We start from the raw sequence: 19,411 nt of genomic DNA on the forward strand, positions 1-19,411 counted from the left end.
CCGGCCCCGCTTCCTCCCTGCCCCCGATCCCGCTGGGGCGGAGGAACGCGGGGAATGCTCAGGCACGGGCCCGACTCGCCGATTTTCGGAGTCTTTCCCCAAATATGGTGCCCGGGCCAGAGTCCCGGTGCGCTGCGGGGCCGGCGCCCCCCGGGAGGGGGGGGGGGGCGGGACCGGCCCCCCGGCCGCGCTGACATCACGGGCCCGGCCCGGCCTTTTAGCGCGGGGCCGCCTCCAAGTGTGCAGAGTCCGCTCCGGCCGAGCAGCCCCCGCGCTCCGCCAGCAGCCGCCCGTGAGTCCCGCGGCGGGGGGGCGGCGGGGGTGGGGGGCCCCCGGCACCGGGCTGCTGCGATTCTGCTCCTGCCACCGGGGAGACGCTCCCCGGGACCACTCGGATTGTGCCGCCGCTCCCGGCTGAGGCTCCCCGGGAGGGGCAGCCGCTGCCCGGGCTCCGGAGGGGCCGCAGGGGCTCGGGGCACGGCGGAGGGGCGCGACGCCAGCCCCCGCTTGCCCGTTTCCAGCCCGTGCCTCGGCGGGGCCGGGAGATGGGCTCGGGGCCGGCGGGGCTGGGGGTGGCCGGTGGCCAGCGGGCACAGCCGTGCGTCCGAGGGAGCCGTGCCCGGCGAGGCTGGGGTCTGCGCGCGACCCCCCTGCGGAGCTGCTGCGGCAGCCGGCGGTGCCCGGGGGGGGCTCGTGGGGTGCTGCTGCCTAACCCGGGGGGCTCGTGGGGTACCCTCACGTCACCGGCAGCGAGCGGGGCCGGCGTCCTCCGCTGCCCTGAGCTGTGCCGGGTCTCAGAGCCCGTCTGGCGAGAGCTGGGGCGCGTCTGCCTGGGGCAGGCACCGGGCAACTGGCCACCAGATGGGAGAGCACCGGCACGTGGCAGCTTGAGGCAGGGAGCCACACGGGAAGGAGCAGAGCCGGGGTGCCACAGGCACCAAGCCGTGCCACAGCCCCCCCAGGATGTTGGTGCCGAGGGGGCGGGGGCCGGGGATGAGCCAGGGCGTGGGGACGGCTCGTGGGACACGCTGTGGGGGTCGCGGCCGCGCACTCACCTCCGAATGCGGAGCTGAAGGGCCGTGGCGTGGCGAGGGAAGAGCCGGGAGGTGGATGCTGTGGGGTGCCGGGGGGGCCCCCGGGCACGGGCACGGCCTCTCCGCAGCCTGACGGTCCCCGTGGCGGCGCCAGCTCTCCCGCCCGCCGCAGACATGGCGAACAAGGGCCCGGCCTATGGCATGAGCAGGGACGTCCAGTCCAAGATCGAGAAGAAGTACGACGACGAGCTGGAGGACCGGCTGGTGGAGTGGATCGTGGCGCAGTGCGGGGCGGCCGTGGGTCGCCCCGAGCGGGGCCGCCTGGGCTTCCAGGTCTGGCTGAAGAACGGCATCGTAAGTGGGGGGGCCGGGGCGGGCGGCGGGGAGCTCCACGGCCGGCGGCGTGCGCGGCACAGCGCGGCGAGCCCGGCCTCTGCTCTGCCGGCAGGTCCTCAGCCGGCTGGTGAACAGCCTCTACCCCGACGGTGCCAAGCCCGTCAAGGTCCCCGACGCCCCCCCCACCATGGTCTTCAAGCAGATGGAGCAGATCGCCCAGTTCCTCAAGGCGGCCGAGGACTACGGCGTCATCAAGACCGACATGTTCCAGACCGTCGACCTCTTTGAAGGTGCGGGCGGGGGGCGGCCGTGGTTTGGGGGGTCGGGGGGGGCCGGGGCTGCCGTGCTGGCCCTGACGCTGCTCCCTCCCTTGGCAGCCAAGGACATGGCGGCGGTGCAGAGGACGCTGATGGCCCTGGGGAGCCTCGCGGTCACCAAGAACGACGGGAACTACCACGGGGACCCCAACTGGTTCATGAAGTAAGTGAGGGAGCGCGGCCCCGGCGTGCAGGGACCCCCCCTCTCCCCGTGGCTGCCCCTCTTTGCTGGGGGGGCGACTGGGGCCCCCCGGGGGCGGGGGCGGGTGCCACATGGGCTCTCCCTCCGCCCCGCAGGAAGGCGCAGGAGCACAAGCGGGAGTTCACCGAGAGCCAGCTGAAGGAGGGCAAGAACGTCATCGGCCTACAGATGGGGACCAACAAAGGGGCGTCACAGGCGGGGATGAGCTACGGCCGGCCCCGGCAGATCATCAGCTAGGCAGCCCCCCTCGCCGCCCCCCGCCCTCCCGCCGGGACCGCCGCCTCCGCTCCCCCCGGCCCCGCAGCCGCCCGAGCGCCGGCGGCCGCCACCGCCCCTCACCGATTGGTATTTATTGAAAAGCAACCGCCAGCCGACGCCAACGCCCCCGCCGCGCTCGGCCTCTCCCCTCCGGCCCCGCACGCCCCCGCCGCACACCCCAGCCGCCAGCCGGCCCCGCGCTCGCCGGCACCCATGGGTGCCCCGCCGCCCTCCCCCGGGGCGGTGGGTGGGAAGGGCCCCGGCCCCTGGAGCCGCCCCGCCTGCCCGCAGCCCCGCACCAGCCCCGCGCCGCCACCGCCGCAGAGATCCTCGCGATCGGGGAGGAAAGAAATCGGCCTCGGTTTTGTACTTGTTTTTTGTCCAAATTAAAAAGTTATTCATCTATATCCATCTAGCGCGGCCTGACACGGTTTCCTCCCGCCCGCCCCCTCACAGTGGTGCCGGGAGAGCCAAAGCCGCCCTTGGCGAGAGCCGCTCGGGCCACCTGGGCCACCTCGGCTCCTTCTTCCAGCTCCAAACGTGGGAGAACCAGAGCCGTGGCCACAGCACCCACCTTCCTCCTCGCTCCTCCCGAGGGTGCCAGGGGCCTCGTGTTTCTCCAGCGAGAAAGCGCTGGGAGGGCGGAGGAGGGATGGGGTGGGGAGAGGAGAGGAGGGTTTTTCAGACTTTATTTGGAAAGCTACACAAAAGGGCGTTGCTGATTAAAAAACAAACCCCAGCTTTAAAAAAATAAACCGATGAACCCAAAGACACACGAACAAGCCGGCGCCGCTCGCAGATGAGCCACTGCCAGAGCAACTCGACCCCCCCTTCCTCCCCCAGGCATCGCCCGCGGCCTCGGCCACGCAGCAAGGGGACGGCCCGGGGAAGCCCTGCTGCCATGCTGGCCCCACGGCCGCTCGCCTGCCCGGGGGGAGGTGGCGGGGTCGGAGCACGGGGGACAGGGAGCAAGCGCTGGCTGGAGATGGGCAAAATGGCACCCTGCTCCTAAGCTGGGCTTAACTGGTGGGCACGGGCCAGCTCCCAGCCCAGCGGGGCAGGAAAGCGGCAGCGCTGGGGGGTCCCTGCCTGCGGAGGCAGCTGCGGGGGCTCTGCTGCGTTTTCCAGGCTCAGCCCTTCCCCGTGCTGCGGGGGGCTGGGTGCGGAGCTCTGCCACGGCCGCCCTGTGCCCAGGAGGGAGCGTCACGGCGCGGGGCCCTGCTCCACGCACAAAGGGAAGCCCTGAGTGGCGCGGCAGGCCGGGCTCCGTTAGGAATGGGTTTAAGGCTTGCTTTGTTTTCCAGAGCGAGGGCAAGGGAAGCTCCCCTTCCGCCGCCAGCGCTCTTCCTCCTCGTTTCTGAGCCCCTGCCGAGGCTGCCTGGCGCAGGACGCAGCGGCATGGCCCGGGGAGCCGCCACTGCCCGGGCGCGGGAAGGACGGACCAAGGAGGGTCCCGGCCCCGAGCCCCAGCCCCCGCTAGCACGCCTGGTGCTCCCTGTCCTCCGAGAGCAGCTCGGGGGCCGCCTCCCGGCCCCGGAACCCTGCGCTGGCGGGGGCCGCCTCGGCGAAGGCCGTGGCTCTGCCGCTGCCGGGAGGTTTGGGGTGCGCGGGGGTCCAGGGCCCCTCCTGCCCCTCGCCCTCCCGGGCAGGCTGCGGGTGCTCACACTCCATCTCGACGTCCTCGAGGTCCTTCTCCCGGTAGAGCGGCACAGCCTCCATCTCCAGGCTGCTCTCCAGGGCTCTGTGCTTCCCACCCGGCTGGTACCACTTGCAGGCGGCGGAGCCGTTGCAGGCCAGGTCCAGCCCCACGTTGTTCCGTGTCAGGCAAACCTCCAGCATGTAGTAGAAAGTCCAGAACACGGCGAAGCACCCCAACAGCAGGAGGGTCTGCGGAGGAGGAAACCCCTTGAGAAACAAAGCCCTCAGCCACTCCCTGCAGAGAGGGCCCCGTGCCGGGAGGAGTGGCGAGGGGGGTCCCACCCACCGAGGACGGGGTGTGCCGACCCCCGGCTCGTGGGCGCTCACCTTGAGGGTGTTGGCTGTGATGGTGTAGCGCTGCTCCTCGGGGATGGCCAGCCCCGGCGGGCAGGGCAGGGCGAAGTCGCTGCGCAGGTACCGCCCGCTCATGGCCTCCTCCAGCAGCCTGGGGGACAGAGGCGCCCGTGAGGGTCCCGCAGGCTGGGCTGCTCCAGCCAGGGCCGCGAGCGCTCCAGCACGGCTCCTCCGCCCCGCGGGCTGCCCTCCGGGGTCAGGCCCAGCCTGCAGAGCCCCTTCCCACGGCTCCCTGTGAGGGGTAATGGCCCTTAGCCCCCCTGTCTCCCCTCTCCCTGCCAAGACAGGGCGCAGTGTCCCACCTCTGCCGGTCCTTCATCTCCGCTGGCGACCAGGCGGAGCCATACAGCGTCAGCTGCCACTGCCTCAGGGTCCCAGGCCTCAGACTCTCATCTCCTGGGGAGAAAACGTGTTGGATGGGCCAGGAGCTCTCCTGCCCGGCCCAGCTACCCCACGGCCGCCCCGGTGCTGAGCTGGCAGCTCCCCAGGCCGCAGCACGGAGCCACTGCCCCCGCCCCGCAAGGATCCCGGGAAGGAGGGACTCACCGATGTCCCTGATGACCAGTCTGTATGTGCCCTGCGCTTCCTCGCCCCAGCACCGCACCGTGGAGAAGGTCCAGTCGGCAAAGCCGCTGGGGTCCCTGCCGAAGGGCGAGGAGAAACAACCCGTGAAGGGCCGGACCCGGGGTGGGGCCAGGTGTCCTGCCCCGTTGCAGCAGCCTCCACGCCCCGTCCCCCACGGCGCTTACGAGTCCATGCTCCTGGTGGTCCCGATCAGGGACATCATGCCGCTGGGGCAGAAGAGCCTGATCTCCAGGTTGCCGCGGCGGGGGTGGGTTATGGTGACGGTGACGGCCACGTGCTCCAGGGTTCTCATGCCGGAGAGCTGCAGGTCGGCGGGGGTGACTGGCAAAGGGAAGGCAGAGGCTGCTGAGGCTGGCGGCCATGATCAAGTCCCCGCTTCTGGCTGGCCTTAAGGGGCTGCTGTGCTGCTTGCCAGGGGACACGCGCTTGCCTCTGCCTCCTCCGCCTGCCCCCGCGTGCCTGTGGCCCCGCAGCGAGAGGCGGGAGCCGGGGCAGGCACACCCCACGTGGCAAGGCTGGGCTGTGCTGGGTGGCCTGGCCCTGGGCCACGCTCTGTGAGGAGCCCCCGTGTGTGTCCCCACACCTCCCGGCCGGGCACAGGGAACGGTGTCCTGGCATGCTCCCCCCAGCCACCCCACATCGGGCTCGGGCTGCTTGACATGGGCCAGAGGCTGTCAGATCCTCCCGGAACAGAGGCGCAGGAGGCACCTGGCACTGGCTGTCCCCTGCCTGCAGTGGTGCCCTTCGTCCCCTCCCTGAGCTCAGCCAGGGCCAGGCAGGATGGTGAGAGAGAGGTGAGGAGGAGGCGGTGAGGAAGGAGGGGTGAAAGAGCAGCATTAGCAGTGGGAAAGCCGCCGGGGCATCTCCCAGCACGTCCCCGAGCGGGAAGATGAGAGGAAGCCCCGCTCTCCCCGGCTCGGGAGGAGGGGGCCCAGGCAGGCCTCGCCGCCGCTCCTTAACCAGCAGCCTCTCTCTTGCCTGCAGCCGCGTCCTGGTTTCACGGGGGGGGTCCAGCTGCTGCCCACACCGCTGCCCCACGGGCTCCCCGACAGCTCGGCCCTGGGCCTGGCTCAGGGCCTGTGGGTTCAGGAGCCCACCCGGAGCGCTTTGGCCACTGCCGTGAGGTAACGCCTCATCCTTCATCAAAGCCTCCCCGCCTGGGTTCGTGCCAGCTTCTGGCGGCCCCAGAGGCTGCTCAGAGCCCACAGCTCCGTGGGAGCCCAGTTTGGAAAGAGGCCTGGGGTGAGCAGCCTGCTGTCCAGGCTCCCTGATCCCACCTCAGACCGTCTGCAGCTCCGCAGACGCTCCCAGCCCTGGAGCCGCTAATTATAGCGCAGGGAACCCCGGCACACTCCAGCCAGTGGCTCGGCTTTCCCCCGGCAGCCCCGGCCGAGCGGCGGGTAGGTGCCCCCCCAGGTCCCCGCAGCACCCCGGGAGTGGGCATTGGCCTGCAGCGGCTGGCCAGCACACTCCCCGGGGCCACGCGGGGCCAGGGTTAACTCCCAGTGGGTACCTGGGGGACAGCGGTGCCCCCGTCCACAGCCCCTACTTCTCCAAAGTGCCTCTTTTCTCCCTCTTCCAAGCTGTGCTTGTGGCCCAGCTGGCAGCTCACAGCTCCTTTGAGGGCAGGAGGAGCTGCTTGGCCCCCAGCCCTCTCCCCAGAGGCAGAGCAGGGTGACCCTGCCACCAGCCCCAGAGCGGGGTGTCCCCCCTGCGTCCCTCCGGGGTGAGCAGCCCAGGCGGGCAGGGGCCAGGGGGAGAGCAGGAGCCCAGCGCCTGCCCAGCACCTGCTCAGCCTGTGGCAAGGAGGGGAGGGACAGGACACCGGTGAGGGGGTGCCGGCCTGCCGAGCTCCGGACGCTTCCCAGGGCTCCTGTCCTGGGGAACAGGCTCCAGGCGCTGCCAACCCCCAGCACCTCCACAGGAGCTGCCGCTGGGGTGCAGGGTCAGGCCCCCCGGGACGGCATCTCTGGCGACGTGGGGAGGGGGCCAGTGGCCCAGCCTCAGTGCCAGCGGCTGTGCCCAGGGAGCCTGAAGGGCTTGGGCCTGAGCTCTGCATCCCACTGGTAGCAGCCTGAGCAGCCTTGTTTGTGTGGCCAGAGGCCGCCAAGTCGGGAGCTGCAGCGTTACCTAAAATGGTCAAAGGCAGAGGAGCGGGTCTGGCAGCTGCCCAGCCCGGCCACACTCGCTAAGGCCCGTCTGGCTCCTCCATGACATCAATCTACGGATGGAGCTCTGGGGAGGGGACGGCATCACCAGCCACAGATCCCCTGGGGAAGGGCAACGGAAAGAGCAGAGCGAGGGAAAAAACCCAGCCAGCCCAACGCTTAACCCCTCCGTGGCTTTGGCAGCCCAGGGCTTCCCCTGCCAGGCCGCTGGCACACCCAGCTGCGCCCCATGGCAGTGGCAGCGGGCTGGGTCCCCGGCCCCGGTGTGTGCGAGCACGTGCTGCCGCGAGGGACGCCGACTCTTACCGTTCCAGGCGACCTCCAGCTCCTGCGGGAGCAACGGGATGCTCCGGCCCTCCTTCAGGGCAGGGCTCACGTACGAGGCGAGGTACGGGACGGACTCCCAGATCTGTCAGGGGAAAGGCAGGAGGACTCAGCACGAGGCTGTGCCTTCCCCACACGTCCGCCTTGTGATCTTCCACTGCTCCTGCGAGCTGCTCCTACCCGGAGCACATCTAACGCGTGTGGATGGGGCCCAGGCCCAGGGGCCTCTCCCGAGGGGCATGGCCCCCCAGGCAGCACGCGGGGGCTGCAGAGGAGTGCCCACACCCCTGGGAGCCAAGGGAAAGCGACTGCCAGGCCCGCAGGGGCCAACTGAGACTCGGGGTTCGTCTCCGCCACCGCTCGAGTGGCTTTGAGTGGTTACGTGAAGCCATTCCACCTCAAGCCCTGGCACAGCGGGGCAGAGATGCAGCAGAACCCAAAGCCCGGCCAGAAGAGAGAGCAGCCTCTACGTCCCGCAGAGCTGGGGGCATTGCTGGCAACCGAGAGGACACGGCCTGGTCTCCACGCGACCGGAGGTGCAGGCAGGAAGGGATGGGGATGCCCCCGCCCGCTCTGAGCACACCGCTCTCCCGGCAGCCCCAGCAGCCCCCAGAGCTGACGACGCCCCGTTTCCTCGGGGTATGATGCGCTCCCTGGAGCCAGCTGCGCGGGGGGAAGGCGCTGGGGCTGCTGACGAAGCTCCCCAAGCCATGAATCAGAGCTGTCGTCTCCCCCCAGCGAAGGCTCTCGCCCATGGCTATATATAGTGCTGAGAGCGCAGCGGCTCGGGGGCAGGTTGCAGGCGTTGCCGAAAGCCTCGTTACTTCATACCAAAAGCAGCCTTACAGCGAGGGCCGGCAGGATGGTGGCCAAAGCGCTGGCCCTGAGCGGCAAGCGTGGCCCCGTGGTGCTGCCAGGACAGCGCCGGTGGCCGCCGGTGGGCGGGGCAGGCCGTGCCGGGGGGGGGACAGTCACCTTGGCGGCGTTCACCAGCCTCCAGGCGTTCAGCAGGCCGAAGCCGTGCTGGTGGCTGTGGCGGAAGCCGGCCTGGTTGGTGTCCCACTTGGCGCGACGATCCTCGTACTGAAAAGAAAGGCAGGACAGCCTTGTCACCGCGGGGTCCCCCCGCAGCCCCGCAAGCAAAGGGAACTGGGCCTGAGGGGAAGGGGATCAGAAATAGCCCGAGGCAGCGGGGAATCAAACCCTCGTGGCCTTATTCGAAAGGAACGGGTTGACCAGTGTTTGAAACAAGTCCCGGGACAAACAGGCGTCCCAGCTCCTCCGAAAGGAAATCAAACAGCATGAAAGGGCACAGATGCCTCTGCTCTGAAACATCCCAGCTGCTCCCCGCTGCCCCAGCCACAGCCCGTGGGACGACGGAAGCCTTGGGGAGAAGGAGCCCAGTCCTTTAAATCAACAAGAGCTGGGCCAGGACAGATCTGGGTCCCATCACTTCTCGGGTCGTAGGACTCCGGCACCGCTGGCTTGTAGCTGTGGAAAGCACGGCCCCGTGCCAAAGTGAGCACAGCACCTGCTGGGCACGGCTCCTGCTCCCCAGAGGGGTGCGGAAGAAGCCCCATCCCCAGGCCGAAGGGGGCAGCTCCTGCCCATTCCCCCTGCTGCGCTGCGCAGCGAAGCTGTGCTGGAGTCGAGCCGAGCCGAGCGAAGGGAAGGGCCGCGTTCGCCGCCCAGCTCCCTGTCACGTCTGCTCCCAAGAGCCCGACGCTCCGCAGAGCCCGAGGAAAGGCAGAGGCAGAGCTCCCTGCTCGCCCACCGCCCCGACTGCGGGCTGGCACCGCGGAGATGTGCCCCTGCCAGCCGGCAGACGGAGGCATTCCTGCAGCAAATACCCCGTATATTATCAGGACGGAGGAAAACGCCTCAGCCGCATTCCTGGGAGGAACAAGGGGCGAGGGGAGAACGCAGTCCCCTTGCTGGGAGCCAGACAACACCGAGATTTATAGAGGGGCAGGCAGACATAAACAAGGATGTGCACAGCAGGACCTCAGCGTCCCACAGCGTCCGGAAGGGCAGGCCTGGGAGGGAGCGGGAGGGAGAGGGAGGGAGAGGGAGGGACAGCCACTCACCTTGGTGGCAGTGAAGACAATGATGTGCTGGACGTCTCGCCAGGTGAGACACGGCCGCACCTGCAGCATCAGCGCGATCATGCCGGCTGCAAGCGGAGCGGCAGCCGATGTCCCAGTGTGGCCCTCGGTGCAGCCCGTGCCCTTCTGCAGATCCCAGTCTGTGGTCACCTGCCGAGAACGAGGAGAGGTGCCTCCCGTCAGGCCACCACTCACCACGCTGCGGGGGCCGGGAGAGGGACTCGAGCCACCTGCTCCTGGCCCCAGGCTGTGCCCTTGCCACACCAGCGGCCTGTGACACAACCACCAGCCAAACCCCGGGGATCGGGAGAGCGTGACCTCCACACGAGAGACAGGGGCTCTGAGGCTCCCCCCACCCCCCTGGATGCAGCAACACGCGAGCACAACAGGCACAAACGGGGCCAGCAGCCGTGCTCCCGGTGGGGAACCGGGCAGAGGGTGGGGGGCTCGTGAGCAAGGGCAGGCTGGTGAGGAGGAAAAGATCCCCCATGGGCTGGACACACGAGGGGGAGGCCTGGAACACCGGGAGCAAGTCGGGAGGCAGGACAGGGTCAGCAGCTCTCCTCCCCAGCAGCCTGGGTCCCCTCAGCACCAAGGGCTCTCGGGGGCACCTGGTTATTATTTTACCAAGGACAGCGCAGACCTTGTCCAGCTCAGGACACCTCTGGCCGGGCTGAGCCGACTGTCCCGGCCATCACAAGGTGTGTTGTGCAGTCAGCATCTGCCCCAACGCCTCTGCCCCGGGCAAACTGAGGGGAAAGCCTCTGAGCGGGCATGAGGTGCGAGGTCTGGCACCACGCTGGAATCGGAGCGAGGCAGAGGAAAGCGTGGCAGGGGAGAGCGTGGCAGGGGAGAGCGTGGCAGGGGAGAGCGCTGCCGCACGCACCGCGGGGTCGAAGGGCTGGGCTTCTCTGTGCTGTGCCAGGGCACGCAGCAGCCTCTGAAGGGCACCACAGATGCTCCCGCAGCACCTTTGCACCCGTCTGCTATTCCAGAGGGAAGGAGGGACTGCAGCCGAGCGCCCACGGCCCCTCGCCCAGGGACACTCCCGCCTCTGCGACCGCCACAGGGAAACAGGGGCAGGGAAGGATGAGCTGGGGCAGCACCCAGCCCGCACCCAGCGCCCAGAGCATGAGTCCCGCTGTACAGGGCTCTCAGGCCAAACGAGGAAGTTCTCTGGATGCCCAAGGACCCCCCGTCCAGAGCAAAGACACGGGGAGATGGTCCTTAACCCCCTGCCCACAGGAGCCACATCTGGTCTGTCTGTCTCCCAGCTGTCTGGTCCACACGGGCGGCTTCCCCCCAGGCAGGAGGGAGGAATTTGCAGCACACAGCTTTCTTTCTCTCTGCTCTCTCTGCGGTTGCTGAGATCAGGCTGGGAGATGGGAGGGGCAGTCAGAGATCCCATCATCCTCCCTGGGCCCAGACCAGAATAAGAGCAGGGGGAGAGGCTCTGAGATTAGCTGCTGAACAGCGTGCAGACATCTCCCCGACAGCGCCTGGCCAGGCCACGGAGACCCAGCAAAGCGCAGCTCACGGCGGGCAGGACGACAGTGCAGCTCCCCGGCGAGAGGCGCAGCCCGGCCAGGGCAGGAGAGCGAGCGCCTTCGCAGCCGCCGTCTGCGTGGTGTTTAGCCAAGGCTGGGGAATGGCAGCTTTGCATCGCTCCGAACCATGGCCCGGGAGAGCAGAGCACACAGAGCCTCCAAAGAGGCATCGGGACGTTCCCGAATTGGGACACCTCGCCGCAAACCACCTGCGCCCGTCTCCCTGCGCTCCCCGCGGGCAGACAGCCCACACGGCCCAACGCGCTGGGGTTTGCTGCCTTCCGTGCCTGGCTCCGGAACGCTCTGCCAGCTCTTAACAAGCGCAACTTGCGCCCGGACGCTGCGTGTCCTCCAACGAACACCCTCAGCGGCACAAACTTTCAGTAGGAAATGCAGCCAGTGCCAGAAGCCGTATTAAATTCTTCCCATTAAGGAAACCACACAAAGTTTATAGTCTGGTAAAAGAAAAAAACACCCAGCAGACGGCTGCTGAGAAGTTAACTCCTGCCACCACCGGAGCTCAGTTAAAGGGCATTTAGGAGCAGACTATCCTCCAGGAAAAGGGGCAGGGAAGTTTTAACGTGGCATGGGCTGCCAAAAGGAGCCATGGCAGTACGGTGAAGCAACCGGCCGGCTCTCTGGCACGTGCCGTGCCTCGGCTACGCGCGGCCTCTCGCCTGCTCCGTTACGCTCCCACAGAGCCACTGTTCGAAACAAAGGGGCATTTGGGCCCTTCAGAGCACTCACAGCAGCAGCAGCCTTGGGGGACGCTGGGCATAAACCCCAAACTCCTGGTGAAAGTGCAGCAGAGCCCTTGCCTGGCTGCCATTCCCTTTTTCCCTAGCGTCACTAGTTTCCAAACCAGCCTGGGACAACTGAATTTCTTTCTGAAAGGAAAAATTAGCGCCATTCTGGGTTTTCCCTTCCCTACTGTGTGAGCTGAGCCGTTGCTCCAGGCCGATTGCCCCGTGCCGCAGACGGATTCCTGCCCTGGCTCTGGCCTGCACGAGGAGCTTGCGGAGTCCCGACCAGGTGGGTGAGGAACCTGGGCTCGCCCGGTTCCCCCAGTTTACCCAGCAGGCATGGAAGCCTGTCTGACAGGCCGGGATTCAGCTCCCCGCTGGCAGGCACAGAGCCACAGCCGCACATCCCTGCTCGCACCCCTGGGCACTGTCCCCCGTCTGTCAGACCCCCGCGACCCCCCCGTGGGCTGGCTGGCCTGAGAGCCCCCCGAGTGCACCAGCACCAAGCGGGGAACGTGCTGGGTCGGGCCTGGGGCCGGGGAAAACAGGCCTCGCCGCTTGGCTCGGGCAAAAAGGACATTTTGTTGACAAGAAGTCATTTTTTGGCAAAAAAAGGAAAAGCTGATAAAAATACTCAGAAAAGTTCAGCCAGGAGAGGCACACGTGCCAGAACAGAGGAGCTGGGGCCGAGTAGTTTAAAGAGCCCAACCCTGCTCCCGGCCCCCCCATGCTCCCTTCGGGGCAGAAGCGCGGGGGGCTGGCGGGGCAGGGCATGCCGCACCCCCACAGAGCTGAGCCGCCGCCACAGCCACCCGTCTCCTCAGGAAAGCCCACAGTGGCACGGAGTCGAGCCCCAGGCTCCCTCCTCGCTGCGCAGAGGGGCGCACACAGCCGGGATAAAGCTTGTTTTGTGCCGGCTGGGCCCGGGGCTGGGCCGGGGGAGCTCCCCGGACGACGTTCCTGGAGCACGGGGCAAGGCGAGTGCTGCGCGTGGTACTCACAATGCTCCTCATCATCTTGTCCCCGCCGCTGAAGGTCACGGCTAACATGGAGGCACACTCCTCGGCGTAGAACGGCATGGAGCCCGTCTCGTCCACTGCGCCTGGGGACAGGGGAAAGGCATCGACTGTATGAAGCCTGTTTGCTCTGAACTGCAGAACTCGAGGTGACGAGCCCCCAGGAGCCTGTCCTGCTCACTGCCGGCAGCTGGGCAGGGAAACCAGAGCCAAGCCTGCATTTTTCACAGCTGGAAGATCTACAGGAAAGGCAGCCACAATGAACACCCTTTCACTGTGCTTAGTATTACACAGATCTTCTACCCCTCGTGTAGCTCCTGCCCTCAAGAAGGTGGATTGGCTGTTTCTTTCCTAACACACGCGCTGGGAACGCTGCATTTGGGGTCGCTCCCTCAGCGTGTCTGTCCCAGCCCCAGCGATGGAGGCCTGAACGCAGGCAGGAATTCCTTGGGCCTCCTTTTGCTCTGTGGGTCCAAACAAATCTGTAGATTGGGGGGCTGGAGCCCAGCACAGCTCTCCAGGCCGCTGTGGCCACCCCCAGAGGAGCCACGCCTCCCACACATTCCCAGTCTCCGGCCAGCTCCCAGCTGGGCCGGTTTGGTGCTTTTGGGGTGATCTCACTTTTCCACGCTGGGAAGGAATGAGGCAGAAGACACGTGCGCTCACCTATGGTGACAGTGTAGATGGAGTTGGCGTAGCCGTCGTAGTTGCAGTTGTCGCTGTGCTGCCCGCCGTTGCCGCTGGCCACGACGAAAATGCTCCCAAAGCCCCTGCGACCCGCGATCACGCCGTGCTGCAGGGCGGCCTGCGGAGAAGGGACGGGCACAGCTCAGGGCGCGCGAGCCCTTCCCCGCGGATCCCCGAGGGTTCTGCCTTCGCCGGGGAACACGACTGCACCACCCCGCAAGGGAGGAACATTTCCCGGCCGGCAGCTGGCCCAGGCATCGTCCCCGCCTAGGAAAGGGCGCGGGTCTGAGGGACGGGCGCGGGAGCGACCCCGCGGGAAGCAGCCCCCCTCCTCCTCCTCCGCCCTCCCGTCAGCACGCGCGGCGCCGGACGGAAAGGCCCCCGGACGCTCTGCTGGGGTGAAGTGAGCTTTGCTTGTGCTCTGCATCCCAGAGCTTGTGGCAGCTGCCTCTGCATGCAGGGAGCGAATAAATTAACTGGCAGGACTGGAAAGCATTTGTCAGGGTGAGCTGATGGCTCTGCTGTCAGCCTCGCACCAAACAGTGCAGCAACCGCTGTCCTGCGGCCAGAGCAGCACAGCAGAAGGCTGACAGGGAAAGAGAGATCCAGCAGAGCCACGTCCCGGGAGCAACGCGGTGCCGGCTGCGGGGCCCCATCCACGAGCCCTCTCTGCGGCCCCTGCGCTGCGGCAGCCGGGCACGGGCAGGCTGGGTGCACCCCACCGCGGGTCTGCAGCACGGGCGCTGCCGGAACACCCTCACAGCCCGGGAAGGGGCCGCCTCAGCGCTGCCTCCTCCCCCCACCGCAGCCCCTTATTTACTCCCAGCATTCGCAGGGACGCTCCCGGCCTCGTGAGCCCCCCCAGGAGCGCTCGGTCTCCCCAGCACAGAGCGTCCCTTGGGTCACAGAAGTCATCGGAATAACAGCCCCGGTTGTGAAAGAGCATTTTCGTGCTGGACCCAGCCTCCCCTTGGAAAGCTCATCTGCCAGCGCCCGAACGCTGCCCTCCTGCAGCCGCGTCACCCCCCCGCGCTACAAGGTGCCCGGCAGCACCTCTGCGGGCAGCGATGGAAGCAAACGGATGGAACCGTGGGCACCGGAGGGCAGGCCCGGGGGCACCCGTGCTGCTGGGACTGGTTTTTACCTTTCCCAGTTGATGGGGGCCATCCACCGTTTTCCCATCGTCATCTGGACCCCAGCTGCAAAGAGAAACACCATGAAGCGACCGCCCCAGCGCCGCAGACAGCAACTCCTCCATTCCAGTTGGCCCTTCCAGTGAGCTACAAGCAGCCACCAGCTGCTCCCAGCACCGCCACTGGGATCGGAGGGTGCTGTACTTTCCCACCCGTCAGGTTGGCCCCTCGCTGCTGGGATATCACCGTCCTGTTTGCACGGTGCCCCCAGGTCAGATTCCACTGGACAAAACGTTTGATTTTTATTTAACCACCAGCTCTCACACATTCCAGTCCCCGTCACACGGCTCAGCTGGGGCTCCCCAAACACAGCGGGAGGCACGGTGCCCCTCCCGCTCTGCCAGCCCGTGGGACACACTCTCCAGTCCCGGGAAGAGCGCTGTTCCTCTTCGCCTCATGTTCCCAGACCCTCTCGAGGCCCGGCCGCGGAGGCCCCGCGCGCTGAGCGCAGGGCAGGGGCGCGCAGCCGCCCCGGGGAGGAGCCGGTGCGAGCGCTCAGCCGTGAGCCCCACAGCCCTTCACTGGCAGCCAGAGCGGCCGGCGTGGGGTCCCCTCAGGGCTCACCTGCAGCTGTAGATGTCGTTGATCTGATAGTGCTTGTTGAAGGCGATGGCCTCCATGCTGTCGGTGAGGGGCCCGTCCAGCACCCGGATGCCTGCAGGACAGAGAAACATGAGCAGAGGGATCAAAGCAAGCTGTCTAAACAGTGCCAACAAATTCCTCGGCAGGTTCACACCGCAGACACCCACTCTCCCCGCCTGACGGAGCCAGATCTCTCGGAGCCATGACCCTGCCGAGCAGCCCACAGGAGCTACGTGTGTGTGAGGGACTGGAGGTTCACCCTCCGGCACAGCTCCGTGTCCGCCGCACCCGGCTTTTCTGCCGAGCCAGTCCCCTGGTCCCACTGCCAGAACCAAGCTGGTGATGGCGGTGGCACAACCCGGCACCGCCCGCCCCTGAGCCCCCCTGCCCAGAGCGCAGCTCCCCAGGGGCCTCCTCTCATCCCACCCCCCGTTATCCCGCTGCTTTCCAGGGCTGCTCCCTGCCTGCAGCAATCGCCTCCCCTCCCAAGGCGCCAAAAGCCGCCACTCTGGGACGGACGGCACGCTCGCCTGCTGAGGGGAGGGCTCAACGGACCGGGAACAGCCCAACCACTGCGCTCAGGCCGGAGGTCAAGGCCACTTCTCCAGCAGTGCTGAGCTCTCAGTGACCCCCACCACCGAAAATTACTGTTTGGCATCACAGTTTAGGCTGGCAAAGGGTGTTACAAATGGAAACCAGGCCTGCAGCTCGGCAAAGCCAATTTATAAACAGCGCAGCCGCCCACCCGTCTCAGCTCTCGCCCGCCACGGCACACGCGGCTTTTCGCTGTCGCATCAGCGCCGCCCCCGCGCAGGAGCGGAGCGGCCAGCTCGGGACATGCCGCTCTCCCCGCTGAAGCCCAAGGAAGTTAAATCCTCCCTAGTCTCTGCACTGGGGCTAAGCTCAGCTTTCCTTCTGCCAGCTGGGCTTTGCTAGCTCTGCCCGCAGCCTCCCAGGCTGGCTGGAGCCATCAGGGCGGCTGCTCAGGGAGCGCCCTGCACCGCCTGCAGCACCCTTGGGTGAGCTCCCCACCCCCAGTGCCCTGCAGGCACCCCGGGACCCACCCGCTCCCCTCCCGCCCCTGCCGCAGCCGGGGAACGTGGCACCATCTGCCAGGAACGGAGCGAATCCCGTCCCAGGTTGCGGCACAGCAGCACCGTCCCCTGCTCTGCCAGGGACACACCCTGCCCAGCACCGGGGTCTCGCCCCTCCGGGAAGGAGCAGGATTGCTCTGGAGACAGCCCAGCCACAGCAGCACTGGCGCCGGCTTCACAGAGGAGACAGACACGGCCGGACCTTCGCACCCCGGCCTCCGCACAAGGCGTCATGCTGGGAGTCCTCTGGAAAAGCCACCCCGGTGCAGCCCTACCCCGCTCTGCCAGGAACCGGCCCCGCAGAACCGGAGATGAGCACGGCACGTCGGGGTGCTGCGGCGTGCACGCACCTGCAATGCGGCTCCCGTAGGCAACTCCCACTGTGCAGAAGCTGTTGTTGGGCACGGCCGCGATCTCCCCGGCACAGCGGGTGCCATGGTGGTTGCCGTTCTCCTCGTCAGGGTGAGGCATAGGGTCGGGGTCGTTGGAGTTCAAGTCATAGCTGCCTTCCGGGCTCTGAAAATGGACCCGCAGTGGCAGCTCAGTGCCCTGCTCTCCTCTCTTTGGGAAAAACAGGGCTTAAGAGCGTGCTGCGTGGGCTAAGCGTGGCCTGCAAGGTGTGGGAGCTTAGCGGCTGCTTCCCCACAGGGCTGCAGCTCAACAACACTACCAGCTGCTGGGGTAGAGGGCCCAGCAGAGCCAGCTTTAGCCACTGCTGCGGCTCAGAGGGAGGCCAGCCCTTGCCCGTGCCCCCCGGGTAGCACAAAGGCCGGTAACCCTGCACCTTGGCTGCAAGATCTCCCAGGGAGAGGTTTGCCACTGGCCCGTCCCGCCCCGGCCAAGCGCAGGGTGTGAGCGTGGGTCAGGCCCCGCTGCAGCCGAGCGCTCGCCTGCTCCCGCTGCCCAGCCTCCAGCCTGCCCCCGCGCCCGCCCGCCGCGGCGCCGGCACTCACGTAATTTGGCTGGATGTCTTTGATGGTGTGCTCCACCCCGTCGTCCACCACCACCACCGTCACCCCGCGCCCCGTCACGTTCCGCTCCCAGACGCCCGTGACGTTGATGTCCTTCCCGGGGCTCTTGCGGTTGTTCTACGTGCCAGAAAGGAGAGCGAGGGGAGAGGAAAAGCGGAGGAGCGGGTCAGCCACGAGGAAAGGGGCTCCCAGAGCCTTCGGGCACGCTGGCTGCGACGTGCGGGGCCGGGGCCAGGCTGGGGGCGCAGGGAGGAGCCACAGGGCAGCCACGGGAGACTCGTTTGAGGCGGACAGCAAGCGACTGCTGCTCAAGCCACGGAGCCAACACCCCTCTGCCCACCCCAGCTGCGGGAGGTGCCTCCTGTCAGCACGGCGAGCACGGTGAGCTCCGGGCGCGCTTCCTCCTGGCCACCCAAACAGCAGGCGGCCATTTGCCTGCCACATGAACGCTCGCTCGCGGCCACAGGGCCGGCCCGAGCCGGCGGGCACAACAGGAGCTGCAAAACCACTCACCAGATGCCACTGCTGGGGGTATTTGGGATCGTTAAAGTGCAGGCTGCGTTTGGAGCGCTTCAGAAGCTTCTGCTCCGAGTGCCACCGCACGCTGTCGTGCTGTGCAAACAAAGTGTCCACCGACCTCCTTATTGCTTCGGGCTCGCTTGCCGCCTGCCCGCCGGGCTGGTAGGTGAAGAGGTAATGGCCCTTGAGCTCCCCGACGCGGCCCATGTTCACCAGCCCTGCAGTCCGGGCCAGCTCCTCCGCCCGCTGCTCCAGCTCCTCCTCGGGCGCGTCCAGGCTGACAGCCCACGTCAGCTCGCCGTGCCGGGCCTCAGCGCCGCCAGCGCGCTGCCCGTCGCAGGCCAGTCCGTCGGTGGAGGCGAGGGGGACCCAAGCGGTGCTCAGCCAAAGGCACGTGTGAATACAGAGCGTGGCCTCCATCCCTGCGCTCCATCGCGGCCCCCTCCGCTCCCAATGCGGCATCAGACAGGCGGGCTGCCAACGGCACAGAAGCAAACCGGTGAGAATCTCTCCTGACCCGCAACGGGCCACGGCTGCACCCGAAGGTCCCAGGGAGCCCCGTGGCTCGTGGCGGGCAATGCCGGCACACCTGGGCGAGCCAACAGCGCCCCGGCACAGCAGAGATCCCCTCCAGGGAAGCCCCGGCCGAGGCGGCTCCTTCACAGCAGCGCAGCCCTGGGAGGCCGCACCCAGGCCGGGCAGGGATCGGTCCTGGCCACGGCCCAGCCTGCCGGCGTGGCGGCCCCGGGCACACCGTGCAGCCACGGGCAGAAGCGGGGCCACTCCCCTCTCCCGCCGTGGCCCGACACGGACACAAAGGTCACGAGCGACGCCAGGCCCCGCAGCCGAGAGCCAGTTCCTCTTCTGGGGAAGCCCCGCCGAGCTCGTTTCTCACCTGCCGCGTGGCCAGAGGAACCTGTTTTCACCCGCCACGGGTGGAAACCGCCACCGAGCCCCGTTCCAGCCCGCTCCCCCAGCCGTGGCACGGTGTGGCGGGGGGAAGCGCCTCCCGAGGTCGCGCTCCGTTTCCGTACCCGCGGCCGTGCCGCCCGGAGCTCGACGCCCCGCAGCGCTCCGCTGCTGGCGGCCGCCCCGGCCGCTCTCCATCCGCTCCCAAAGCCTCTGACGCGACTCACCGGCCGCGCTTCGTGCCGGACACCGCGGTCCGGGTTTCCCTCCCTCCCAGACGGGCTGTAGCCGCCCGCGGCCGCCTCTGCGCCCCGAGAGCGGCACCTCCAGGGAGCGCCCGCAGCGGCCGGAGCCCGGCGGGCCGGGGCAGGCCCGGCGCTCCCCGCCCCAGCGGGCAGGCGGACAGGCCTCGGCCTCGGGCAGGAGCCCAGGCGCGGGCGGCCGGAGCTGCGGGGCCCCCGGGGCGCGGGGACAGCCCGCTCCTCCCCCGCCTGCCGCCGGTGTCCGCCCCCCCCAGCTCCCCGGGGCAGGCCGGGCGCCCGCCGCGGCCCTTCCCGCGTCGCCCGGGGCGGGCAGGCCGCGCTCAGCCCCGGTGCCAGCCGGGCCGGTGCCCCCCTCCGCCCAGCCGGGGCGCGGGCAGGGCCCAGGGGCCGCGTCCCGCCCCCCCTCGCCGCGCCGGGCGCTCACCGGGGCCGGGCCTGGGCCGCCGCCGGACGCCCGCGGCCGCTGACAGCGACGTCACTTCCGGCGGCGGCGGCGCCGCGACCTC

General features: G+C 68.2%; 2 protein-coding genes across 4 annotated transcripts; one reads left to right on the top strand and one right to left on the bottom strand.

Annotated features, from left to right (window-relative positions):
- The first annotated feature begins 237 nt into the window (after positions 1-237).
- TAGLN (transgelin) lies at positions 238-2,552 on the top strand. Its single transcript, XM_074894849.1, has 5 exons — positions 238-292; positions 1,189-1,388; positions 1,483-1,660; positions 1,748-1,850; positions 1,985-2,552. The coding sequence occupies exons 2-5, from the start codon at positions 1,209-1,211 to the stop codon at positions 2,124-2,126; spliced, it is 603 nt and encodes a 200-aa protein (XP_074750950.1). The 5' UTR covers positions 238-292; positions 1,189-1,208; the 3' UTR covers positions 2,127-2,552.
- A 267-nt stretch (positions 2,553-2,819) lies between these two features.
- PCSK7 (proprotein convertase subtilisin/kexin type 7) lies at positions 2,820-19,389 on the bottom strand. 3 transcript variants are annotated; one of them, XM_074894846.1, is made up of 16 exons: positions 19,330-19,389; positions 17,728-18,207; positions 17,197-17,331; positions 16,594-16,759; positions 15,132-15,222; positions 14,519-14,573; positions 13,354-13,492; positions 12,673-12,773; positions 9,364-9,531; positions 8,252-8,359; positions 7,259-7,361; positions 4,949-5,105; positions 4,746-4,840; positions 4,502-4,595; positions 4,173-4,290; positions 2,820-4,034 (listed from the first exon to the last, which is right to left on the bottom strand). In XM_074894846.1, the coding sequence occupies exons 2-16, from the start codon at positions 18,193-18,195 to the stop codon at positions 3,624-3,626; spliced, it is 2,409 nt and encodes an 802-aa protein (XP_074750947.1). In that variant the 5' UTR covers positions 18,196-18,207; positions 19,330-19,389; the 3' UTR covers positions 2,820-3,623. The 3 variants fall into 3 exon arrangements, with proteins under 3 accessions (XP_074750947.1, XP_074750948.1, XP_074750949.1); XM_074894847.1 differs by lacking the exon at positions 19,330-19,389 and adding an exon at positions 18,629-19,025; XM_074894848.1 differs by lacking the exons at positions 8,252-8,359; positions 19,330-19,389 and having other exon boundaries at positions 17,728-19,028.
- Between the last annotated feature and the right edge of the window lie 22 nt (positions 19,390-19,411).

Source organism: Strix uralensis, chromosome 26, assembly GCF_047716275.1.
Source record: "Strix uralensis isolate ZFMK-TIS-50842 chromosome 26, bStrUra1, whole genome shotgun sequence".
Lineage (NCBI taxonomy): Eukaryota > Metazoa > Chordata > Aves > Strigiformes > Strigidae > Strix > Strix uralensis.

Bases quoted from the DNA above. Each gene is read 5' to 3' on its own strand.
- TAGLN (XM_074894849.1), top strand. From the start codon at position 1,209: ATGGCGAACAAGGGCCCGGCCTATGGCATGAGCAGGGACGTCCAGTCC. The intron at 1,389-1,482 runs GTAAGTGGGGGG...CTCTGCCGGCAG, and splicing joins TCTGGCTGAAGAACGGCATC to GTCCTCAGCCGGCTGGTGAA. The intron at 1,661-1,747 runs GTGCGGGCGGGG...CTCCCTTGGCAG, and splicing joins GACCGTCGACCTCTTTGAAG to CCAAGGACATGGCGGCGGTG.
- PCSK7 (XM_074894846.1), bottom strand. From the start codon at position 18,195: ATGCCGCATTGGGAGCGGAGGGGGCCGCGATGGAGCGCAGGGATGGAG. The intron at 9,532-12,672 runs GTGAGTACCACG...CGTTCTCGGCAG, and splicing joins ACAAGATGATGAGGAGCATT to GTGACCACAGACTGGGATCT. The intron at 4,291-4,501 runs GTGGGACACTGC...TCTGTCCCCCAG, and splicing joins GAGATGAAGGACCGGCAGAG to GCTGCTGGAGGAGGCCATGA.